The 21,393-nt window shown below is 35.7% G+C and overlaps 2 protein-coding genes across 2 annotated transcripts; one reads left to right on the top strand and one right to left on the bottom strand.

The window, feature by feature from the left end:
- Positions 1 to 57: 57 nt before the first annotated feature.
- LOC115879568 lies at positions 58 to 17,915 on the bottom strand. The gene is made up of 7 exons (XM_030896465.1): positions 17,605 to 17,915; positions 17,412 to 17,552; positions 17,205 to 17,360; positions 16,357 to 17,016; positions 16,186 to 16,303; positions 1,369 to 1,596; positions 58 to 444 (listed from the first exon to the last, which is right to left on the bottom strand). The coding sequence occupies exons 1-7, from the start codon at positions 17,845 to 17,847 to the stop codon at positions 122 to 124; spliced, it is 1,869 nt and encodes a 622-aa protein (XP_030752325.1). The 5' UTR covers positions 17,848 to 17,915; the 3' UTR covers positions 58 to 121.
- LOC115879596 lies at positions 11,350 to 15,995 on the top strand. The gene is made up of 2 exons (XM_030896495.1): positions 11,350 to 13,428; positions 15,797 to 15,995. Exon 1 carries the CDS (start codon positions 11,938 to 11,940, stop codon positions 13,375 to 13,377), a length of 1,440 nt encoding a protein of 479 aa, XP_030752355.1. The 5' UTR covers positions 11,350 to 11,937; the 3' UTR covers positions 13,378 to 13,428; positions 15,797 to 15,995.
- Positions 17,916 to 21,393: the final 3,478 nt, after the last annotated feature.

A 21,393-nucleotide genomic window follows, 5' to 3' on the forward strand; every position in this document is an offset into this window, starting at 1 on the left:
TTCTGTTTTGACTTTAACAAACTTATGTGATGTATTTTTTATTCAAGATTATCAGTGTTAAAATTTTATATAAATTTATATTTTTAATAAATAAAATTAAACAAAAGACAATTTGTTTTTGTTATAGATTATAATTAAACAAAGTATGATCTATACACTGACTTCTTTTGTTAGATTTCAATACTAAAATACTAAAACTAAATTTACCTATAGTAAGTTGTTCGATCTTATTACATTTTATTCTTTCAATAACAGCTAAACGATTGCTTAAATTTCTGCTGATTGTGCCATTTTCAGGTATTTCAAAAGAATCGTCTAATCGATGCGAAGTCTTCTTATTTCTGTTTTCGAATTTCTCAATCTCAATTTTGGAAATATTTCTGCGCGTTTTCATCAGTGCAACTTTCATCGTTACAAAGTCTGTTTTCATTTCCACTTGCTCATCTAAAAATTAAACTACAGTTATCAACAAAATTAAGGAGATCGCGAGGGCACTGGATAGAGGTGGGCAAATATTGAACGAGTCGTTCATTTGAACGAGTATTAAAAATGAATTGTGTGATTCGATTCACTGCTTAGAATACGGTTCGTTCAATTGAATCGTAGCCAGCACGGATCCATAAGAGTCGTGAGAATTAGAGGTGGGAATTCTAGTTCCTTGGGAGGAACTAGTTCCTTAGTTTTAGTTCCTCCAGAGGAATAGTTCCTTGAACTAGGTCTTTAGTTCACAATAGTTCCCGACTAACATTGACATACCCGTTGCTTGCTAATGGGTTTCGTTGTCAGTCAGAACTATTCACAGTATGATCTGTATAATTTTTATAATGTACGAAATATAACGAGACGTGTAATTGTGTATGTTAAAAACATATAGGTAAGTTTTAACTAGAAACTAGTCTTGTATTTAGTTGTGATTTAGTTCCTGTTGTGGTTCCTACGGCTGGAACGCCCCACTCCCGCCTAGCCTCGGGCTACGCGCGCTGGCCGATCCGGCGCCGTCGCATATTGTATATCGGTCACGGAATAGGTCCTGAGGAACTAGTTCTTTGAGAATCCAGGAACTAGTTCTTGTCATTCCGGGGTCGAAGTAGTTCATTGAAACTAGTTCGTTCACGAACTACACAGCTCTAGTAAGAATTGATTCATTGCTTGCAATACAATTCGATAATATTGCTTATGTGATGTATTTTTTATTCAAGATTATCAGTGTTAAAATTTTGTATAAATTTATATTTTTAATAAATAAAATTAAACAAAAGACAATTTGTTTTTGTTATAGATTATAATTAAACAAAGTATGATCTATACACTGACTTCTTTTGTTAGATTTCAATACCGGCGATACTAAAATACTAAAACTAAATTTACCTAAAGTAAATTTTTCGATCTTCTTAAATTTTATTCTTTCATTAACAGCTAAACGATTGCTTAAATTTCTGCCATTTTCAGGTATTTCAAAAAAATCGTCTAATCGATGCGAAGTCTTCTTATTTCTGTTTTCGAATTTTTCAATCTCAATTTTGGAAATATTTCTGCGCGTTTTCATCAGTGCAACTTTCATCGTTACAAAGTCTGTTTTCATTTCCACTTGCTCATCTAAAAATTAAACTACAGTTATCAACAAAATTAAGGAGATCGCGAGGGTACAGGATAGAGGTGGGCAAATATTGAACGAGTCGTTCATTTGAACGAGTATTAAAAATGAATCGTGTGATTCGATTCACTGCTTAGAATACGGTTCGTTCAATTGAATCGTAGCCAGCACGGATCCATAAGAGTCGTGAGAATTAGAGGTGGGAATTCTAGTTCCTTGGGAGGAACTAGTTCCTTAGTTTTAGTTCCTCCAGAGGAATAGTTCCTTGAACTAGGTCTTTAGTTCACAATAGTTCCCGACTAACATTGACATACCCGTTGCTTGCTAATGGGTTTCGTTGTCAGTCAGAATTATTCACAGTATGATCTGTATAATTTTTATAATGTACGAAATATAACGAGACGTGTAATTGTGTATGTTAAAAACATATAGGTAAGTTTTAACTAGAAACTAGTCTTTTATTTAGTTGTGATTTAGTTCCTGTTGTGGTTCCTACGGCTGGAACGTCCCACTCCCGCCTAGCCTCGGGCTACGCGCGCTGGCCGATCCGGCGCCGTCCCATATTGTATATCGGTCACGGAATAGGTCCGGAGGAACTAGTTCTTTGAGAATCCAGGAACTAGTTCTTGTCATTCCGGGGTCGAAGTAGTTCATTGAAACTAGTTCGTTCACGAACTACACACCTCTAGTAAGAATTGATTCATTGCTTGCAATACAATTCGATAATATTGCTTGAAATACGGATCTATAAGATTTGAACGATGAGCCATAAACAAGAATCGTGAGAATTGAATAGGATCACAATGCGATCGTTCGTTTCTACGGTGCGGCGGTGATATAGCCATAGAGTCAGGAACTAATATTTAGACTTGAACAAAAGCCCTAAACAAACAGCATGGGTATAAAATGCAAACGATAAGTATTTAATTTTTACGTTAATATTTTTGTTAAAATAATATTACCGATTATAAACCATTAAATTACGGACTAAAAGACGAAATCGTGTTTTTATGCAACAAATAAATGTTGTTGGCCTCTGCTCAATATGATTAAAAAACGGCGCCAGCGATGGTTATAAAATGAAAATCGCTGTCAGGGTGCATCCACACTTTCCTAAAAACAGCGTATCGGCGTAACGGCGTTACGACCTTGAATATATTTCCAGTAATTCTATTGGCTGAAAAATTCATCTATCAAAAATTTTATCTGTCAAAAATTTCAGCCAATAGAATTACTGGAAATCGATTCAAGGTCGTTACGCCGATACGCCGTTTTCAGGATAGTGTAGATGCACCCTCAATAGATTTCCAGTAATTCTATTGGTTGAAAAATTTATCTGTCAAATTCATCTCCCAAAAATTTCAGCCAATAGAATTACTGGAAATCTATTAAAGGTCGTTACGCCGTTATGCCGATACGCCGCGCCGTTTCTAGGATAGTGTGGATTGTGGATGCACCCTCATTTCATATGTAAAATTATATGGACAGTGTCATCGATATTCATTTCCAAGCCAACTGGATGCCATTTTTTTTGGATAATGCGGTATTATTTTTAACTCTATGGGTATTATATACTATTTATTATAAAACTATTAAATCGGAATTAAAATATGGCTCTAAAAATATTAAATTGGTATTAAGAAGTCTTTAATAAATAGTATATGAATTGGATTGATAATTTAATATTAGTTGTAAAATAATCAGTCCAATTACTCTAGTGTCGTAAAGTGTTGAAAAACGAATGAAAGAACTGTATGTTTCTTTTTCTGGTACCTTAAGTAATTGTCCAGCCAAATTATCGCCGGTAGTGCCAGTTACGATTCTTGTTTTTATGATACATAAATTGTGCATCTGGTTCGTTCAAATGACCGAATGGTAGGAGTCGATTCAATATGAGAAATCGAATCGTGTGATTCGATTCACTAAAAAGAATCATAATGCCCATCACTAGTGCAGGGTGGGAACGATAGCGTCACATCCATTATCTCATTTGTTTCGAGGTTTACAAAAAATGACATACTTGATAAAAGTTGAAGAGTTTTGTAATATATATATCAGAAAAAATGATAATATACAGGGTGCGCCATTTATTTGCCAAAATTTGAGATTTTTAATTTTAAGTAATTGGAATTCATAAATATATTTTGCACATCCTGTAGCATCTAACTAAAATATCTTTACTTTACATATATCTTTTTCTTCATCTCTATAAAACTCTCCTGCCAAATTTTAGTAGTCTAACTTCATAAACAGTGGCATCAAATCCCAACCGATTACTTGATATGCAAGCTGGAACATTATGGTGTTAGGGGACGTATCTTGGCATTGATAAACTCATTTTTGCGAGACCGTACTTTCCAGGTGCGTGTGGGATCAGCACTTTCAGACGAATACTTGGTTCACAGCGGTGTGCCACAAGGCTCAGTATTGGGCCCGCTACTATTTATTATTTATTTGAGTGACTTATACCCTACCCTTAAAACCAACTATACATCCTTCGCCGACGATACAAATGAGTACTGCAACCCCCTAACAGAAAAAAATTTGCTCCAAGAAGACTTAACAACCATTAAATCGTGGACGAATATCTGGAAAATGCCACTGAACAACTCAAAATGCACCATTCTCCACATTGGCCCTAATAACCCACATCAACGATACTATCTGGAGCAGACAGAAGTCTAAGTGGGCAACATCAAAAAGACCTGGGCATTGAAATTACGGAAAATCTGAAGTGGGAATACCATATAAATCGCATAGTTAAACAAGCCAATACAATGATCTGCTTAATAAAAGCAGCATTTGCAAACAAATCAGGCGAGATGATACTCAAATTGTATAAGTCATACATTAGACCAAAGATTGAATATGCACAATGCATATGGAACCCCTATTATGCCAAGGACATTGAAATGCTTGAGTGTGTTCAGCGGAGGGTCACTAAGATTCCTTTGGAAATGAGAAATTTGTCATACGAGGATCGACTGCAAAGGCTTGGTCTAACAACTCTTCGTGAACGGAGAATTCGTGGCGATCTCATCGAAACATTCAAGATTACAAGTGGCTACTATGTATGCGTCATGAACATCTTCCATATCAGTGAAACGCACAACCTTAGGGGACATAACAATAAATTGGATAAAGAACGCTGTAATAAGCTCTTAAGGTGGAACTTTATTACAAATAGAGTAGTGTACAGCTGGAACAGGCTCCAGTATGATACAGTGAATGCTACAAGTGTAAATACATTTAAGAATAGACTTGATGTGGAAATGAAGAGCTGGAACAACCTTTTTATTCACTACATGTGATCGTAAACTGTGATGTTAATTTTGATTTGTGATTTGTTTTTTAATTGAATGTACGCAGTGCAATACTTAGTTATTTATTTTTACAACTGTGTTAGATAAATGTGATTATGTGATTCAATAGTCTCATCGGGTTTTACCCGACTACTGTTGATTTTTGTAATAATAATAATCACTGATAATTATTTTTTACAACACGGAAATCTAATATTTGTTTAAACAAATTAATTAACTTTCCTATAACTTTTATATTGTCAAGATGTATTACTGGTTGCATAACTGCATACTGCTAAAAAATCGCAATGTGCCTTGAGGAACCTGGCGCATTCGCCAGAAAGTAAAGAAAATTATAGAATTCTTTAGAAAAATCTAGAAACAACGGCCAGGGGGTATATAAGGCCCGCGCTTTGACAGTTGGACAAGTTTAAAGTTTGAAGTCTAAAGTCTGAAGATAGTCTGAAGTCTGAAGTTTGAAAATACCGCGAAATACCGTTCAAGTAATAGTAGTTGCATAAGTTGTGTTGTAAATAGTATAAGTTGTGTGTACAGAGTGAAACAAATAAATTCGTTAAGTATTTTATCGTGAGTTTAAATAGTGGACCCACGGAATCCGTAACAATTGGTGTCGGAAGTGCGATTCAAGAGGATTTTAAGAAGAAATTAAGTGGATTGGAAGATTTTTAGACCGAATCAGAGTATTTTTATGGTTGGTACAAGGGAGCAATCGAAGAAAATGGAAGAAGTAAGCAAATTATTGGGCGATTTTATGGAGAACATGAGAAAAGAGAAAGCAGAAGAACAAGAAAGACTCCGTAAAGAACGAGAAGAAGAGCGAGCCCGATTAGAAAGAGAAAAGGAAGAGGAAAGACTACGACGTCAACAAGAACAGGACCGGCTTGACAAAATTTTTGAAGATTTGAAAATTCAACGACAACAAGAAAAACAAGAAGAACAAGAAAGACTACGTAAAGATAAGGAAGAGGAAAAATTACAACGACAACAAGAAAAACAAGAAGAACTGGACCGGCTTGAGAAAATTTTAGGCAATTTAGAAATCCGTCAGAAGAATGAATGGAGGGAAATTTTAGAAGATATAGAGACGCACCGCCAGAAAGAAAGACAAGAAGATCAAAACCGTCTTAAGAAGAACTTTGAAGAACTAGAAAGAAGGCAAGAAATCCACCTTCAAGAAGCCGTAGAAGATCTGGAGGAACGCCTTCAGCAGAAAATGGAAAAATTAGAGATGGACCTACACAAGACCAAGGTACAAGTAAGGACACCTGGCGTTCCTGGAACTGCGAACCTTAAGGCCCCGACCTACGATGGACAAACGACCTGGACGATGTACCACCGCCAGTTTGAAGCAGCAGCCGCTGCCAATGGATGGACCGACCAGGAGAAAGCAGCGGCAATTGTCATCGCGCTGCGTGGCCCTGCTCTGGAACTGCTGCAAACTATTCCTGCAGCCCAACAGCAGGAATACCAAACTTTGGTAGCTGCACTGGACAGAAGATATGGCGACCAACATCGACGTCAACTTTACCAGGCCCAGATCAAGACACGCCTGCAGAGGTCCGGAGAGAGTCTGCAGGAATTCGAAGCAGACTTACGTCGGCTGGTACACCTGGCATATCCAGAAGCACCGGAAGGATTTAGGGAGGAACTCGCTGCTCAGTGCTTTATCAGCGGACTGAGGGACAACGAATTGCAGAGGGCGCTGCAAATATCCCGATTTTCTACCAGCAGCGAAGCACTGGTCAGGGCGCTGGAAATCGAAGCTGCTTTTAGCACCATCCCTAGACCGAAGATAAGATCGGTAACGGTCGAGGAACAGCCCGGAAGTTCTCACATACGTTTGGAGGAGATGTTTAGTAAACTATGTGAGCTACTAGTGAACAAGAGTAGCAACAACACCCAGACAGAGAACCATAGAAGATCGCAGGACATAAGATGCTATAGATGTGGCAGGAATGGCCACATCAAACGGGATTGCCGCGTTCAAATGCGATCCCGTTCACCAGGTAAAGTGGAGAAAATCGCTGGGTGCTGTGTTGGACTGGTACAAAGTGGCGACAAGAAACAAGATAGGTACATAGTAGGAAAATCATTGGTGAACACCGACAAGAATATACCGATCAGAGTTGCGAATATTTTCCCGAATTGTGTCAAGATTCAAAAAGGTGACAAGATAGCCATCTGCGAACCTGTAAGAAGTGTCACCCGATGTGATGAAGTGTCGTCAGCTGTTACACAAAAGGCATCCCAAGAAACACTAAAACATCTAGAACAGCCATGGGATCACCTAACACCTGAGGAGAAACAGAAGACCAAGCAGTTCCTGCTAAAGCATGGCAGTATTTTTGAGAAGAACAACAGTGGAAGAACGGATTTTGTGGAGCACCGGATTAATACTGGTCATGCTCAGCCGATTCGACAACGTCCTAGAAGGGTGCCCCTTTCCAAACAACAAGAAATGGAGACAATGGTAGATAAGATGCTAGAAGATGGAGTTATCGAAGAATCATCGAGTCCATGGTCATCTCCTGTTGTTTTGGTGACGAAGAAAGATGGTAGTACACGATTCTGCGTGGACTATCGGAAGCTCAATGACGTCACTAAGAAGGACAGCTACCCACTGCCACGTATAGACGACACGTTAACCACACTGGCAGGTTCGTGCTGGTTCTCCACTCTCGACTTAAAGAGTGGATACTGGCAAGTTGGTCTGGACGAGGAAGACAAAGAAAAGACGGCTTTTTCTACAGGAAACGGACTATACCAATTCAAGGTCATGCCGTTTGGATTATGCAATGCTCCAGCCACTTTCGAACGTCTCATGGAGGTGGTGTTAAGAGGATTAACTTGGAAAACGTGCTTGGTTTACCTCGACGATGTATTGGTTATGGGAAGAACTTTTGAGGAGCATTTGCGAAATTTAGAAGAAGTCTTCGGACGCATACGGAATGCTCACCTGTACTTGAACCCGAAGAAGTGTAGCTTATTCCAGCGACAAGTGGAATTCTTGGGTCATGTAGTCTCGGCAGACGGAATTTACACCGACCAGAAGAAAATCGCTGCGATCAAGGATTGGCCTAAACCTCGCGACAAACATGAACTTAGAAGTTTTCTGGGTTTATGCACCTATTACAGAAGATTTGTCAAGGGATTTGCCAATATAGCTGCACCCTTACATAGACTTACAGGTGATGAAGTCGGCTACGAATGGAACACCGATTGTGATGTAGCCTTTGGAAGACTTAAGGCGGCTTTATGTTCAAGTCCTATTCTAGCCTACCCGCAACAACAAGGGAGGTATATCCTGGATACCGACGCCAGCAATATCGGCATAGGTGCAGTGCTATCACAAGTGCAAGATGGCGAAGAACGAGTGATAGAATATTACAGTCGAGTTCTATCCAAACCAGAAAGGAATTACTGCGTTACCCGGAAGGAGCTGCTAGCAATTGTGAAGGCAGTTGATCATTTTCATAAATATCTGTACGGCCAAGAATTTTTAATTAGGACAGATCATGCGGCTCTCAAGTGGCTTATGGAGATGAAACAACCTGAAGGTCAAATAGCACGATGGCTCGAGAAGCTCCAACAGTATCACTTTACCATCCAACATCGTGCTGGAAAAATGCATGGTAACGCAGACGGTTTATCCAGAAGACCCTGTCAAACCGATTGTAAGCACTGCTGTAAAACGGAACAACGTGAAGGCACTGTCATGATAAGGAGTTTTAAACTTGGAACCGATGAACAGTGGACGACGACACAATTGAGGAAAGATCAAATGGAAGATCCAGACATCGGAGCAATACTACGGCTCAAGGAAGGTAACGGCGAGAGACCACCGTGGCAGGATATTGCGGACAGAGGGCTCGTTTTCAAAGCTCTCTGGGCTCAGTGGAATTCACTGGTTATTGAGAATGGATTGTTAAAGCGCACATGGGAAAGTGCGGATGGCAGCACAGTAACAACTCAGTTACTGGTACCAAGGAAGAAAGTTACCCAGGTATTGGAAGAAATTCACGGTGGTAAAACTGGAGCCCATCTTGGGGTAAACAAGACCTTGAGCAAGCTGAGAGATCGCTTTTACTGGGTGGATTATTGCGAAGATGTCAAGAAATGGTGTCGACAATGTAAAATTTGTGCAGCCAGCCAAGGACCAAGCACTCGATCTAGGGGAAAAATGAAACAATATAACGTTGGACTGCCATTCGAAAGAATCGCTGTTGACATTGCAGGCCCATTCCCTGAAACGCACAAGGGCAACAAGTACGTTTTAGTGGCGATGGATTATTTCAGTAAATGGCCAGAAGTTTTTGCCATTCCAAACCAAGAAGCATCGACTGTAGCTGAAGTATTAGTCAATAATGTCTTCAGTAGATTTGGAATTCCTTTAGAGCTTCACACTGACCAAGGAAGGAACTTCGAGTCAAGACTGTTCCAGAAGATGTGTGATCTGCTTGGTATTCACAAGACTAGGACAACAGCTTTACATCCGCAGTCTGATGGGATGGTCGAGAGATTCAATAAGACCATTGAAGAACATCTCTCGAAAATGGTGGATGAACATCAAAGAGATTGGGATCAGCATATACCACTATTCCTAATGGCATATAGAAGTGCAGTTCACAACACCACCGGACTTTCACCATCGAAGATTTTATTTGGTCGAGAATTACGGTTGCCTTGTGACTTGGTGTTCGGATCACCAGACGACAGCACCACGAACGTAGAGGACTACGCGGATGAACTGAAGGAAAGGTTATTGGGAATTCATAAGGCCGTGAGAAGTAAGATTACGCTAGCCAGTGACCGGATGAAAGCTCGTTACGACCTCAGAGCTAATTCTACGGGATTTCAACAGGACGATATGGTATGGTTATATAACCCACAGCGCAAGAAAGGGAGGTCCCCAAAGTTAACTCCAGCATGGGAAGGTCCTTATACAGTCATCAAGAGGATAAATGATGTTGTGTACCGGATTCAACGCAGCCCTAGAAGTAAGATGAAAGTAGTTCATCTGGATCGATTGAAGAGATACCAGACAGGAAACCTTGATCGGGACGATCAAATTTGAGAAGGGGCAATGTCAAGGTGTATTACTGGTTGCATAACTGCATACTGCTAAAAAAATCGCAATGTGCCTCGAGGAACCTGGCGCATTCGCCAGAAAGTAAAGAAAATTATAGAATTCTTTAGAAAATCTAGAAACAACCGCCAAGGGGTATATAAGGCCCGCGCTTTGACAGTTGGACAAGTTTAAAGTTTGAAGTTTGAAGTCTAAAGTCTGAAGATAGTCTGAAGTCTGAAGTTTGAAAATACCGCGAAATACCGTTCGAGTAATAGTAGTTGCATAAGTTGTGTTGTAAATAGTATAAGTTGTGTGTACAGAGTGAAACAAATAAATTCGTTAAGTATTTTATCGTGAGTTTAAATAGTGGACCCACGGAATCCGTAACAATATTTAACATTTCTTTGTAAACCTCGAAACAAATGAGATAATGGACTTTAGTCTATCGTTGACTCACCCTGTACAGGGTGTCCCAAAGTCATCATTGGAATCTCGGACACTAGAGAAGATATGTAGTCAGTTAAGCCGGCCCTGTACGATTCGTCCAATGTTGGAAACAACATTTGGCACAGCGCACAGTTTTCGGCAATGTTATACAATACACGTATAGATCATACCAAATAAACTTTTAGTTACATGATTAAGCTTGACTCGCACAGTATTACCCACTTTTACATATTATTTTCTTTTAATCAAAATATTTAAGTAACAAAGATAAATTATAAATATTTAGGCAGTTATTATTTACATCAACAAAACTCACCTAACGATCAGATTTTAAATGTTGAATATTATTATTATTTACTAGTTGTAACAAATTGTCCTTATTCTAACAGAAATATGATATACTAAGGGTCGGCATTTCTGGTCTTGGGTGCCGGGTTTCATATGTACAAAGAGTACGGTCAACACGCTTAGTAAAATAAGATGTACTGAATAAAGACAGAAGGCGAGTATTTTTCCAAGCGCATGGAATCTAGCGTCAGATTAAGTAGTTATGTAATAAATACTTCGTATTTTTGCTTACTCCAACTTATTCGATTGCCATAACGACTCACTCCTATACATGTAAACGCCGACCCAAAGGTTCGCTTGCCAGCGGGGTATAATAATAAATTGCTAAAGGGATATTTTTTATTTGACGTTTAGGTTAATGTAAAATTTACTAAATTATCTCTACGTCTAGAGGTCTAGGTCATTGTGGTCTAGGTAACTACCCCCATTACCCCTCCACTAAATCCGCGCTTGGTCATCAGTGGCATTCTGTTTTATTTAAATATTATTTTTTTATTTAAATATTATTTTATTTTTTTTTTACATTGGATCATTACGTAAACAAGTGTTATTAGTTATTGAAATTGTTAAAAATATAAATGCAATAACAATAACACAGGCCGACATGATTTTTGTAACACGAGTCAGTTGCAGAATTTCTTCATAAAAATATGCTTCTAATAACAGAAAAAATACTCCTGAAGCTCCTACACGTACCACTTTTCAGTTGCCTAATTACGCCTCTTTTTTGCAGGTAGTCAATTTTATAGATGTCAGGTATTAAGTCTAGGTAGATTCGTTTACATACAGGTAAATTTTATGATGGGATGATTGAAAGGGACGCATTTTGTGCACTATAATATATTGTGAAAAACATAAGAGAGTTCAGTTTTCAGTTGATTTTCGACGTGAGTTGTTCTATGCGTGTAGATAAATAGTACGAAAATGTCAAGTCAAACGCGCCGCAGTTGTAAAGTGTCTCCTGATCGATTTTGTTACATTTGTGGAGAATTTATGGTGCAATCACAAGCCAGACCATTTTCTGAAAATGTGAAGAAAGCCTACTTCAAGTATTTTGGAGTTTTGGTTGGAGATCAAGACAAGCAGTGGGCTCCTCATGTGTGCTGCGTTACTTGTAGCGTGTCGCTTGTGCAGTGGATGAAAGGGAAGAGGAAAAAATGCCATTTGCGGTTCCAATGGTATGGCGAGAACCAACTAACCATTTTGACGATTGCTATTTTTGCCTGACGAAAACTGAAGGTTTTTCCAAAAAACAAAAGCACAAGATCGAGTATCCCAATTTGCCGTCTGCCATACGACCTGTTCTTCATGGTGCAGATCTCCCAGTGCCGATCGCGCCCTTAGACTGGCAAGGTATTGTTTTGGAAGATAAGGAAGATATTGAATCAAACAGCTCTGGAGACCAGTGTACTGATCCTACCTTTACCCCAGAGGGCGGTTCCGACAAGCCACATTTGATTGTTCAAAGCGAGTTGAATGACTTAGTGCGTGACTTGGGGTTATCAAAGCAGCAGTCAGAACTTCTTGGATCCCGGCTTAAGGAATGGAATCTGTTAGCCAATGAAACAAAAATCACCACTTTTAGAAAAAGAAATGCTCCGTTCTCTGCATTCTACAGTATGGAGGATTCGTTGTGTGCATGTACTGATATCGATGGCTTAATGCAGGAACTTTCTATAGAACATTCTCCCTGTGAGTGGCGCTTATTCATAGATTCGTCGAAATATAGCCTAAAAGCTGTGTTATTGCATAACGGAAATTTAAAACCCTCTATACCAGTTGCCCATTCAGTGACAATGAAGGAAACTTATGAAAATATGCGCATGCTTTTAGATAGAATCAACTACAACAGGTATAAATGGCAGATATGTGGGGACTTGAAAGTTATAGGAATTTTAGTGGGACTTCAGGGAGGATTTACAAAATATTGCTGTTTTCTTTGTTTGTGGGACAGTCGTGCAGTAAATCATCATTATGTACAGAAAATTTGGCCAGAAAGAAGTGAATTTCAACCGGGTTCCCAAAATGTCAAGTATATCCCTCTTGTAGACCCCAAAGACGTCCTCCTGCCTCCTCTTCATATCAAACTTGGCCTCATGAAAAACTTCGTGAAAGCTATGAATAAAGAAGGTGATGGATTTAAATACCTAAGGCAAGTCTTTCCCCAGTTGAGTGATGCCAAATTGAAAGAGGGTATTTTTATTGGACCACAAATCAGGAAATTGTTGGACGACACAAATTTCACAGACACGCTTACCAGGCAGGAACTCAGAGCATGGACCTCATTTGTTAGTGTAGTGAGGGGATTTTTGGGAAACAATAAGGATGCGAACTACGAACAATTGGTTAATGAGCTTTTAGATGCTTATAAATCGCTTGGTGCCCGAATGTCTTTAAAAATTCACTTTCTCCATTCTCATTTGTCATTTTTCCCTGAAAATATGGGTGCTGTCAGTGATGAGCAAGGTGAGAGATTCCATCAAGACATAAGGACAATGGAAATTCGTTATCAAGGACGATGGGATCCAGCCATGATGGGTGATTACTGTTGGTTTTTGAAGAGAGAAGACGCGGTCCCTCATAAAAGGAAAAAGTAAAAGTTTTTGTTTATGTTTTGATCTCGTTTCGATTGTTTTTGTACTTTTTAGGTATAAGCACAGAATATCTAGCTACGCAACAGAAAAATACTCGAAATGAAAGAGCTAAAATTGCACAAATAGAATACTAGATGGCGCGACAATATCATAATCAGAATATAATTAGACATTTTGAACTTTCGGTTTTGGATCGACGGCTCGGCGACGGCCTTGTAGCTCGGCTAAATATGCACAGTTGCCAGATTCAAAAAGACATGAATTGACATCCCATTCTTTTTATTGTGTATAAAGCAGAATGTGTTTCTTTCTATTCTTCTTTTCTTGTCAGATACACATATATAAATTATTCCTTTGGCTATTAAAATAGTTTTAAGTATATTATTACAAAACATATACATTTTTAATATACACTACCTTATAATGTTAACTAAGAAAATACCTTTAATTACCTTTAAAATTAATAATATACAGGGCGATTGATAGTGATATTTATAATGCTGGAACGTTAGTAATGAAATATGGAAATAATTTATTAAAATGCAGTACAAAAAATGTTAACTGACTAAAAAATACTATAATAACAAATTTCTTCCGTTTGCCACGTTATTTATATATTATAGACCTAGGTAGATTTTAAAAAGTGACACAGGTACAATTAATAATATATTAGTTCGGCATAAAAGTTGCTGTCACGACATCGAACAATAAATTAAAATTCATAAAATAAATTAAAATTATTAATTAAACAAATCTTTATAAAGAAACGCAAGTATACCAAATTTGGGCCCAATCGAACTCCAGGAAATGATATCATAATAGTGTACTATATTATGGTACCACTCGATATACTTTAAGGTACCATAATATTGCAATGTCACCGAAGATCCGTAGTATACCAAATTTAAGAACAATCGAACGCCATGAAATGGTATCGTAATATGGTACTATATTAATGTACCACTTTATATACATCATAGTTCAATCATATTACAATGTAACCGAAGATACGTAGTATACCAAGTTTGAGCCCAATCGAACGCCAGGAAATGGTATCGTAATATGGTACTATATTAAGGTACCACTTTATATGCATCATAGTACCATCATATTACAATGTCACCGAAAATACGCAGTATCCCAAGTTTAAGCCCAATCGAACGCCATGTACGTAATGTAGTACTATATTATGGTACCAGTTGATATGCTTCATGGTACCATAATAATGCAATGTCATCAAAAATACGCAAGTATATATCAAATATGAGCTCAATCGAACGCTAGGAAATGGTATTAAAATATGGTACTATATTAAGGTACCACTTTATATGCATTATAGTACCATCATATTACAATGTAACCGAAGATACGTAGTATAACAAGTTTAATTCCAATCGAACGCCAGGAAATGGTATCGTAATATGGTACTATATTATGGTACCTCTTATTATGCTTCATGGTACCATAATATTACAATATCACCGAAGATACGTAGTATCCCAAATTCAAGCCCAATCGAACGCCATGTACATAATGTGGTACTATATTATGGTACCAGATGATATGCATCATAGTACCATCATATTACAATGTCACCGAAAATACGTAGTATACTAAGTTTAAGCCCTATTGCCGCCATGTACCTAATATTGCTATGTCATCAAATATGGTACTATAGAAGGTACCACTTTATATGCTTCATGGTACCATAATATTACAATGTCACTGAAGATATAGTATACCAAGTTTAAGCCCAATCGAACGCCATGTATCGTAATATAGTACTATATTATGGTATCACTTGATATGCTTCTGAAAAAAACGGCGTCCAGTTGGCTGGAAAAGGACGATCGATGACATTTCTCATATAAATTTACATATAAAATGACAGCGATATTCATTTCATAGCTATCGCTAACGCCGTTTTTTCCCGATTTTACGATATGAACTTGGTATGAACACAATCGAACGTCAGGAAGTGGTAGAACTATAATAATAGTAGAACAATACTTATTATATTGTCGCCGAATTACAATGAAAATTCAGGATTCAATTATACAATCAAACGTCAGGAAGTGATTGTAATTTAGCTCATAAGATTTAATTCCATCTAACATGGCAAACTGAAAAAAACAGCTCTGATCTATTTTAATATGTTTAAATGATGTAGCAAATTTGAAGGTAAGCTTTATCAGGAAGTATTACGATATGAATTACACAATGGCAACACTGCACAAAATTCTTTTAATTTTGTTTGTAGAAAACTGTTTTCTTTTAAATTTATTGCCCTCTATTATGTAGTAGCGAAACTACCACATCAAAATATCTGATTTGGAGACAGGCTTTAAAAGCCTGTCTCCTTTTGCTACCTACAATTTTGTACATGTAACGAGGCTTCTGTTGCGTAGCTAGATATTCTGTGGTATAAGTAATGTTTGAGGAGTGTAAACTATAAAATATAATCGGTATATAGGCTTAAGAAGTTCTTAAATCATGTTTTGAATAGCTATCTTAATATATTGAATATTGTAATATTGAATGATGTTTTATTAATGTAACAAAAAAACCTTACGTGTTACGACTTTTTTTTTGCCACTTTCGTGATTAGATAGGTTCATTCTACCACAATATCCTATTGAGCTTTGTGTTACATCGAAAAATTTTTTTTTTGTCGGCCTGTGATAATTAATTAATAAAATTACATATCCTAATTATTTTTACAACTAGTAAATAACTTTGAAAATGTAAGAATAAAAACATAAACAAATTTTATAACTAATTTCTATAAAAAACATATAAATAAAAAGTTACCTGGCATTATTTTATTTGGTATGAAAAAAGGGGTTAACTGTCTTCCATATATATTCCTAAATCCGTCATAAATAGATCCAGTGTTAAGATTTGCTTTGCATATTAAACCATATATACTCTAAAAAATTCCTAATTAATAAAACAAATGTTACCGTAATTATTACTATATACCAAAATCACTTCTGTCAATCTTTCGTCTTTTAAATCATCCACCAAAAGATAAGACATATTCGGCCGAAAAACTTCAGAGACTGCATCGATTCCAAGGAAGTATATTATAGCCAGCAGAATAAGGCGTTTGTCTGTATAAAATATTTTTTGTTTGATTTTGTTCAAAAGATATTTTTTTAGAGGTAGACGTAAACATAAGAGGGACAGAACATAACACATCGGACTCAAAACATTTTCTGGTACTTCTGATTTTAAAAGCCTCCCACATAAAATATTTGTAAGTAACTTTAGTTGTTTTGTACTAACTTGTAAACTTGGTAGAGGGCTATTTTCTAGAACTTCAAGTAATTGTAATATTTTTAAAGTCAATGACTCATATTTAATGTCTTTCAAGATAAAATATGAAAAATTATAGAACCAATTTGTGATAGGGCCTATGGAAGCATTTTCACTAATATCTTTTAAAGCCATTCTTCTTAGTTCTTCATTATTACTAACAAGAGATTTGCACATTACTTTAAAATAGTTGGTAAAAGTTTGGGTATAATCTGTTGATTCAGTATCATTAGCAGACAACCACACTTGACTTATTACAGTGTCTCCTTCTTGCATATATGTCATTTGTTCTTCTGCTATTTCTACCAAATTTACTTGTTGGTCCTTAAAATTAAAATTATAACAAAAGATTAACCAAAATCTTTAGTGTCTCAAGTGAGAAAAAAATCAATAAACATTATTTTATCTACTACTAAAATTTTAAAACTATAAATAATACAGTGTCTATGGAGAAAATTATTTTTAATAATAGCAAAAAACTCTTGTGTAAACTGTTCTCATAATTTTCTTACATCAAGAAAAAATAAGCTGTCGTCTGGCAATCTTAACCAATTTGGATTGGACGATGCACCATAAACTTTGTCAATATTAAGATTCGCAAATGTTTCTTCTATATCCCCCGAAGTTATAGTTTCCCTATGTTGCAATTTGGCTTTAATTAAGGCATTCTAAAAATTTAACTATAAAACTATGCGAGTCACAATAATTACACCTCATACATGGATTATGTAACGTAATTTATAATTAATATCTTCAGTTAAAATATTATACATTTCTTCAGTAAAATTTTCTTCTATGTTATTTTGTTCCGCATAAATTTTTATGGAGTCTGGACCTATTCCAGCATATCCTTGAAAATACTGAAATAATGAAAAACCTTAATACTAGTTACTGCTTTCCAAATAAACGTACCTTGGAAGGAAACTCCTGGTATTCTTCATTACTCGTATTATCTTGTTGACTTTGTACGGATTGTATTTTATTATTCCCCATTTTAGCCTGCTTCTTATGTCTAGATCCTCCTGACGAACTACTTGAAGAATTCATTGCAATAATTAAAGAATTAATAACTATAACAAAAACGAAACAATAATAACATTCAAATATTTTGAATGTTTTAATAATATCTGATAATATCAAATCAAAGAATAACATAAACTAGATTCAAATCAAGATGAACCACACTTTTACTTCTTTTATAACTGTCAATAAATAAAATTCTTCTTTTTTGAAGTTCGGTTTTATCAGCCATAGCTGGAAAGACTACATATATAAATTTTCCACTTCATATACTAAACTAGTTGTAACCAGAGATATGGTTGTAACTCACACTTTTTTGTTCAAGCACTGAAAGATCAGTTTTTTTGTTCCAAGAGGAACAGCTGATTAGTAAACTACCTAATCTAGGATTTTAATTCCGAAAACCTCTAAAGACTTGTATATGAATTTATGGATAATTTCAAGCATAATTTCAAGTATGGATTTCAAGCCGTGATTTCAAGACAGAACGACAGAACATCAGTGTTACCAACTCCGGGATTTTATCCCTAAATTTGGGGAGAAAAAATCTATATGGGGATTTTTTTAGGGAGTAAAATTTTTTGGGGATATTTTTAAGGATAAAATTTCAATGGAATTTTACCGCTACCAAAGAGGAGATAAAACCGCTACTGCTATTTTTCAAAATTAATAGGAAAGTAGGGTCTTGTCCACTTTAGGTACATCAAAATTTTAAAATTTTCTATACAGAATTGAGAAGAGGAACACTTATAATGACATTTTCTAACGAAAAAAGTGCGGATCGTCCATAAACAACCCCAGAATTTTACGGGATTGGGGAGTGAAAAGGGGTGCTGGGTGGGGTATTTCAACACTGAATTTTTATTTATTTTGGCCTTCTAAAGTAATAATTTCACTATATTTTCATTATATTATAGTTTATCTAAAAGCCACACTTGATTGAAGATAGAAAAATGTCCAAAATTTTACTGAAAAACACTTTTCTTAACAAAGAAAATTGAGACCAGATGGAAGATTGAAGTTTGACATTTCATATATCCTTCTTTCTCTCTTCTATGCAATGAGAGAGACAAATATATTCTAGACCTAATCTAACAATTTGAAAATTTGCAACGTTGCCATATCTTGTATTTTTTCGGGTAATTACGGATTTTAAATAAATGACCTATTACGAAAGCTGACAATAGCTAAATATGTAACCACAAAATTGCACGAAGGAGTTTTAATAGCATTGGTTTACTAGAAGCTAGGGAGCCGCACTCCACTTTTGCTCCTTTGCTTCCGCGCATGCGCATGAGTTATACAAAATCGATCAGGTTTTTGCGTGCAATCTATAAATACAAAAAAAACTCACACCCAGTGTTGCCAGATATACCATTTAAATGGTATCTATACCATTTTTTCTTCCTTGATACCTGCAAAAATTTTGAGTATACCATTTTCCATTTTTCTACCATTTTTTGAAGACGTTACCATTTTTCTACCATTTTTTTAGAATCCCAGCGATCTACATTTTTTAAACTTTTTAATGCATACCAATCTAGTTTTCCACATCTAATTCTAAGTCTATGGTTTTACCTATATTTTCAGAGCCAAATATGTAGATTATTAATGTTGAATTATTAATAATATATTTTATGTTACCTATCTATTTAAAATGTTCCTAATTACCTTATTATTATATTAGGTCTGTTCGTTTCCTGTTATTATCGATTCTGAATCGTCCTAGAACTCTCCAGCGCATGCGCAAATGAAATAATGTCTTCATATTTCCTTCTGCGCATACGCATCACAATTCTAGGACGGTTCAGAATCGGTAATAACAAGAAAACGAAAAAAGCTATTAATTATACCTATTTCTTTTATTATTATTTTGCATAAATAAAATGTAAAAAAAAAAATTAAATGCCTTGCGCAAGAGTTCAAAAACTGATGTGACAACCAACAGCTACGATGTTTTCAACCAAAATGAGGTTCGTTTGGTTTTTGGGGTTAATCCACGGTTAATCATAGTATCAAAATTATAAAAATATTAAGATCCTCTTTAAAAGTAAAAATACCATTTTTTTTCAGTCAAATACCATTTTTTTAAATACTCGATACCACTTTGTATTTTTTCCATCTGGCAACACTGCTCACACCAAAGACTAACCAACGCAATCAAAATACGCCTAGGTATACCTACGCCTACTGCGTATTTTGGTCGCCGTTACCAACGACTCTAAATAAATAAAAAAAATAAAAACAGTTTTAAAAAATAAAAACAGCTGTAAAAAAATAAAAAAGTTTTATGTCTATCGAGGTTCGATCCACCGTCCGCAAAAAAGTTAAAACCAATGCAATCAAAACTCAGTTACGGCGGACGTTTTTACCATTGTGATCCTCTTCTCAACCTTTAACACAGATCAAAGTATAATATCTATTCTTATGAGCTTAATATCACTACCGCTATTTTTCAAAATTAATAGGAAAGTATAAATAATAAAACAATATCCGATTTAGCATTGGCAACGTTGCTTTAAAAGTTAAACGAAAATAATACAACCAGTAAAACACATTCTCTCTCATCTGTCATAATTATCGCACACATTAAAAACTTATCGTAAATTTAACCTAAAAATAATAATTTTAAGTATCAATAGTGAAGTGATCTCAAACATTTAGCCGACGATCCGTACTTAAAACGTTAAAATATTAATTGTAGAACATATTAATATCAAATTTACATCAATAACTTCAAGATTGGCGATATACCTAAAGTGGACCAGACCCGGAAAGTATAAATAAAACAAAATAATTTATTTATTTTAATCACCGAATCTTGGATAACAGTTGTGGGGATTTTAGTTGTTTGGATTTAAGAAGGTTTAATATTGCTTTAATGGAAAGTTTCGAACAGTTGGCTACATTTGTGTGATCAGACGTTTCAAGATCAACCCAGTGCCTTCTATTAAAAGATCAGCCTACGGGCGAGATTTATGACGTCACGCTAGTTAGATATAACGGATTAATAAATATGTTGTAGAATACATGGAAAACATAATTATTCCTCAGATTTTTGGTTTGTATTTTAAAAATGATATAGTTTAAATGAAATATACATAATATACAGTTAATAACTACAGCATATATACCTATTTATAGTAATAAATACTTTGGCAAATAAACTATGAACCATACAAATGCAGCAAATGTTTTTACAATGTACAAATAATGTATAGGTACATAAGATAATGGGTAAAATGTAAATATATTTTAAATTTTGGGGTTTGAAAAATCGATCTAATTTAACAAAAAACATTTAATATCTACTAATAGTGATGTACCTATTATTATTTGCATTCACAAAATTTATATGTATATTTTGCCAGTATCAATGTTCGAAAAAATTATATTTACAAATAATACAATATTATCTAAAAAAGGCGTCAGCGATGGCTATGAAATGAAGAGCGCTGGCATTTTATATGTTAAATTATTCTAAAATTTTTGATTTTCTTGGGATTTTTAGGTTCGGGAAAAACGCTGATTAAGTTTTCATTTGGGTTTTCATTATTTTTATTTCGTTTAAAAAAAACGTTTCGGCTAACTATAGCCTTCACAGTGTTGTGTCATATGAGAAAAATAGTGTCAAATATAATCCAAAAAATTACATATACAATATAATTCACACCTCATAAT

Source organism: Sitophilus oryzae, unplaced genomic scaffold (genome assembly GCF_002938485.1).
Source record: "Sitophilus oryzae breed Bouriz unplaced genomic scaffold, Soryzae_2.0 scaffold_1067_pilon_pilon, whole genome shotgun sequence".
Lineage (NCBI taxonomy): Eukaryota > Metazoa > Arthropoda > Insecta > Coleoptera > Curculionidae > Sitophilus > Sitophilus oryzae.

Excerpts from the sequence above, each read along its gene's own strand:
- LOC115879596 (XM_030896495.1), top strand. The coding sequence starts at position 11,938 with ATGCCATTTGCGGTTCCAATGGTATGGCGAGAACCAACTAACCATTTT.
- LOC115879568 (XM_030896465.1), bottom strand. The coding sequence starts at position 17,847 with ATGTTATTCTTTGATTTGATATTATCAGATATTATTAAAACATTCAAA. Across the intron at positions 17,553-17,604 it reads ACCAGGAGTTTCCTTCCAAG|TATTTTCAAGGATATGCTGG; the intron begins GTACGTTTATTT and ends TCATTATTTCAG. Across the intron at positions 1,597-16,185 it reads ACCAAATAAAATAATGCCAG|ATGAGCAAGTGGAAATGAAA; the intron begins GTAACTTTTTAT and ends TTTAATTTTTAG.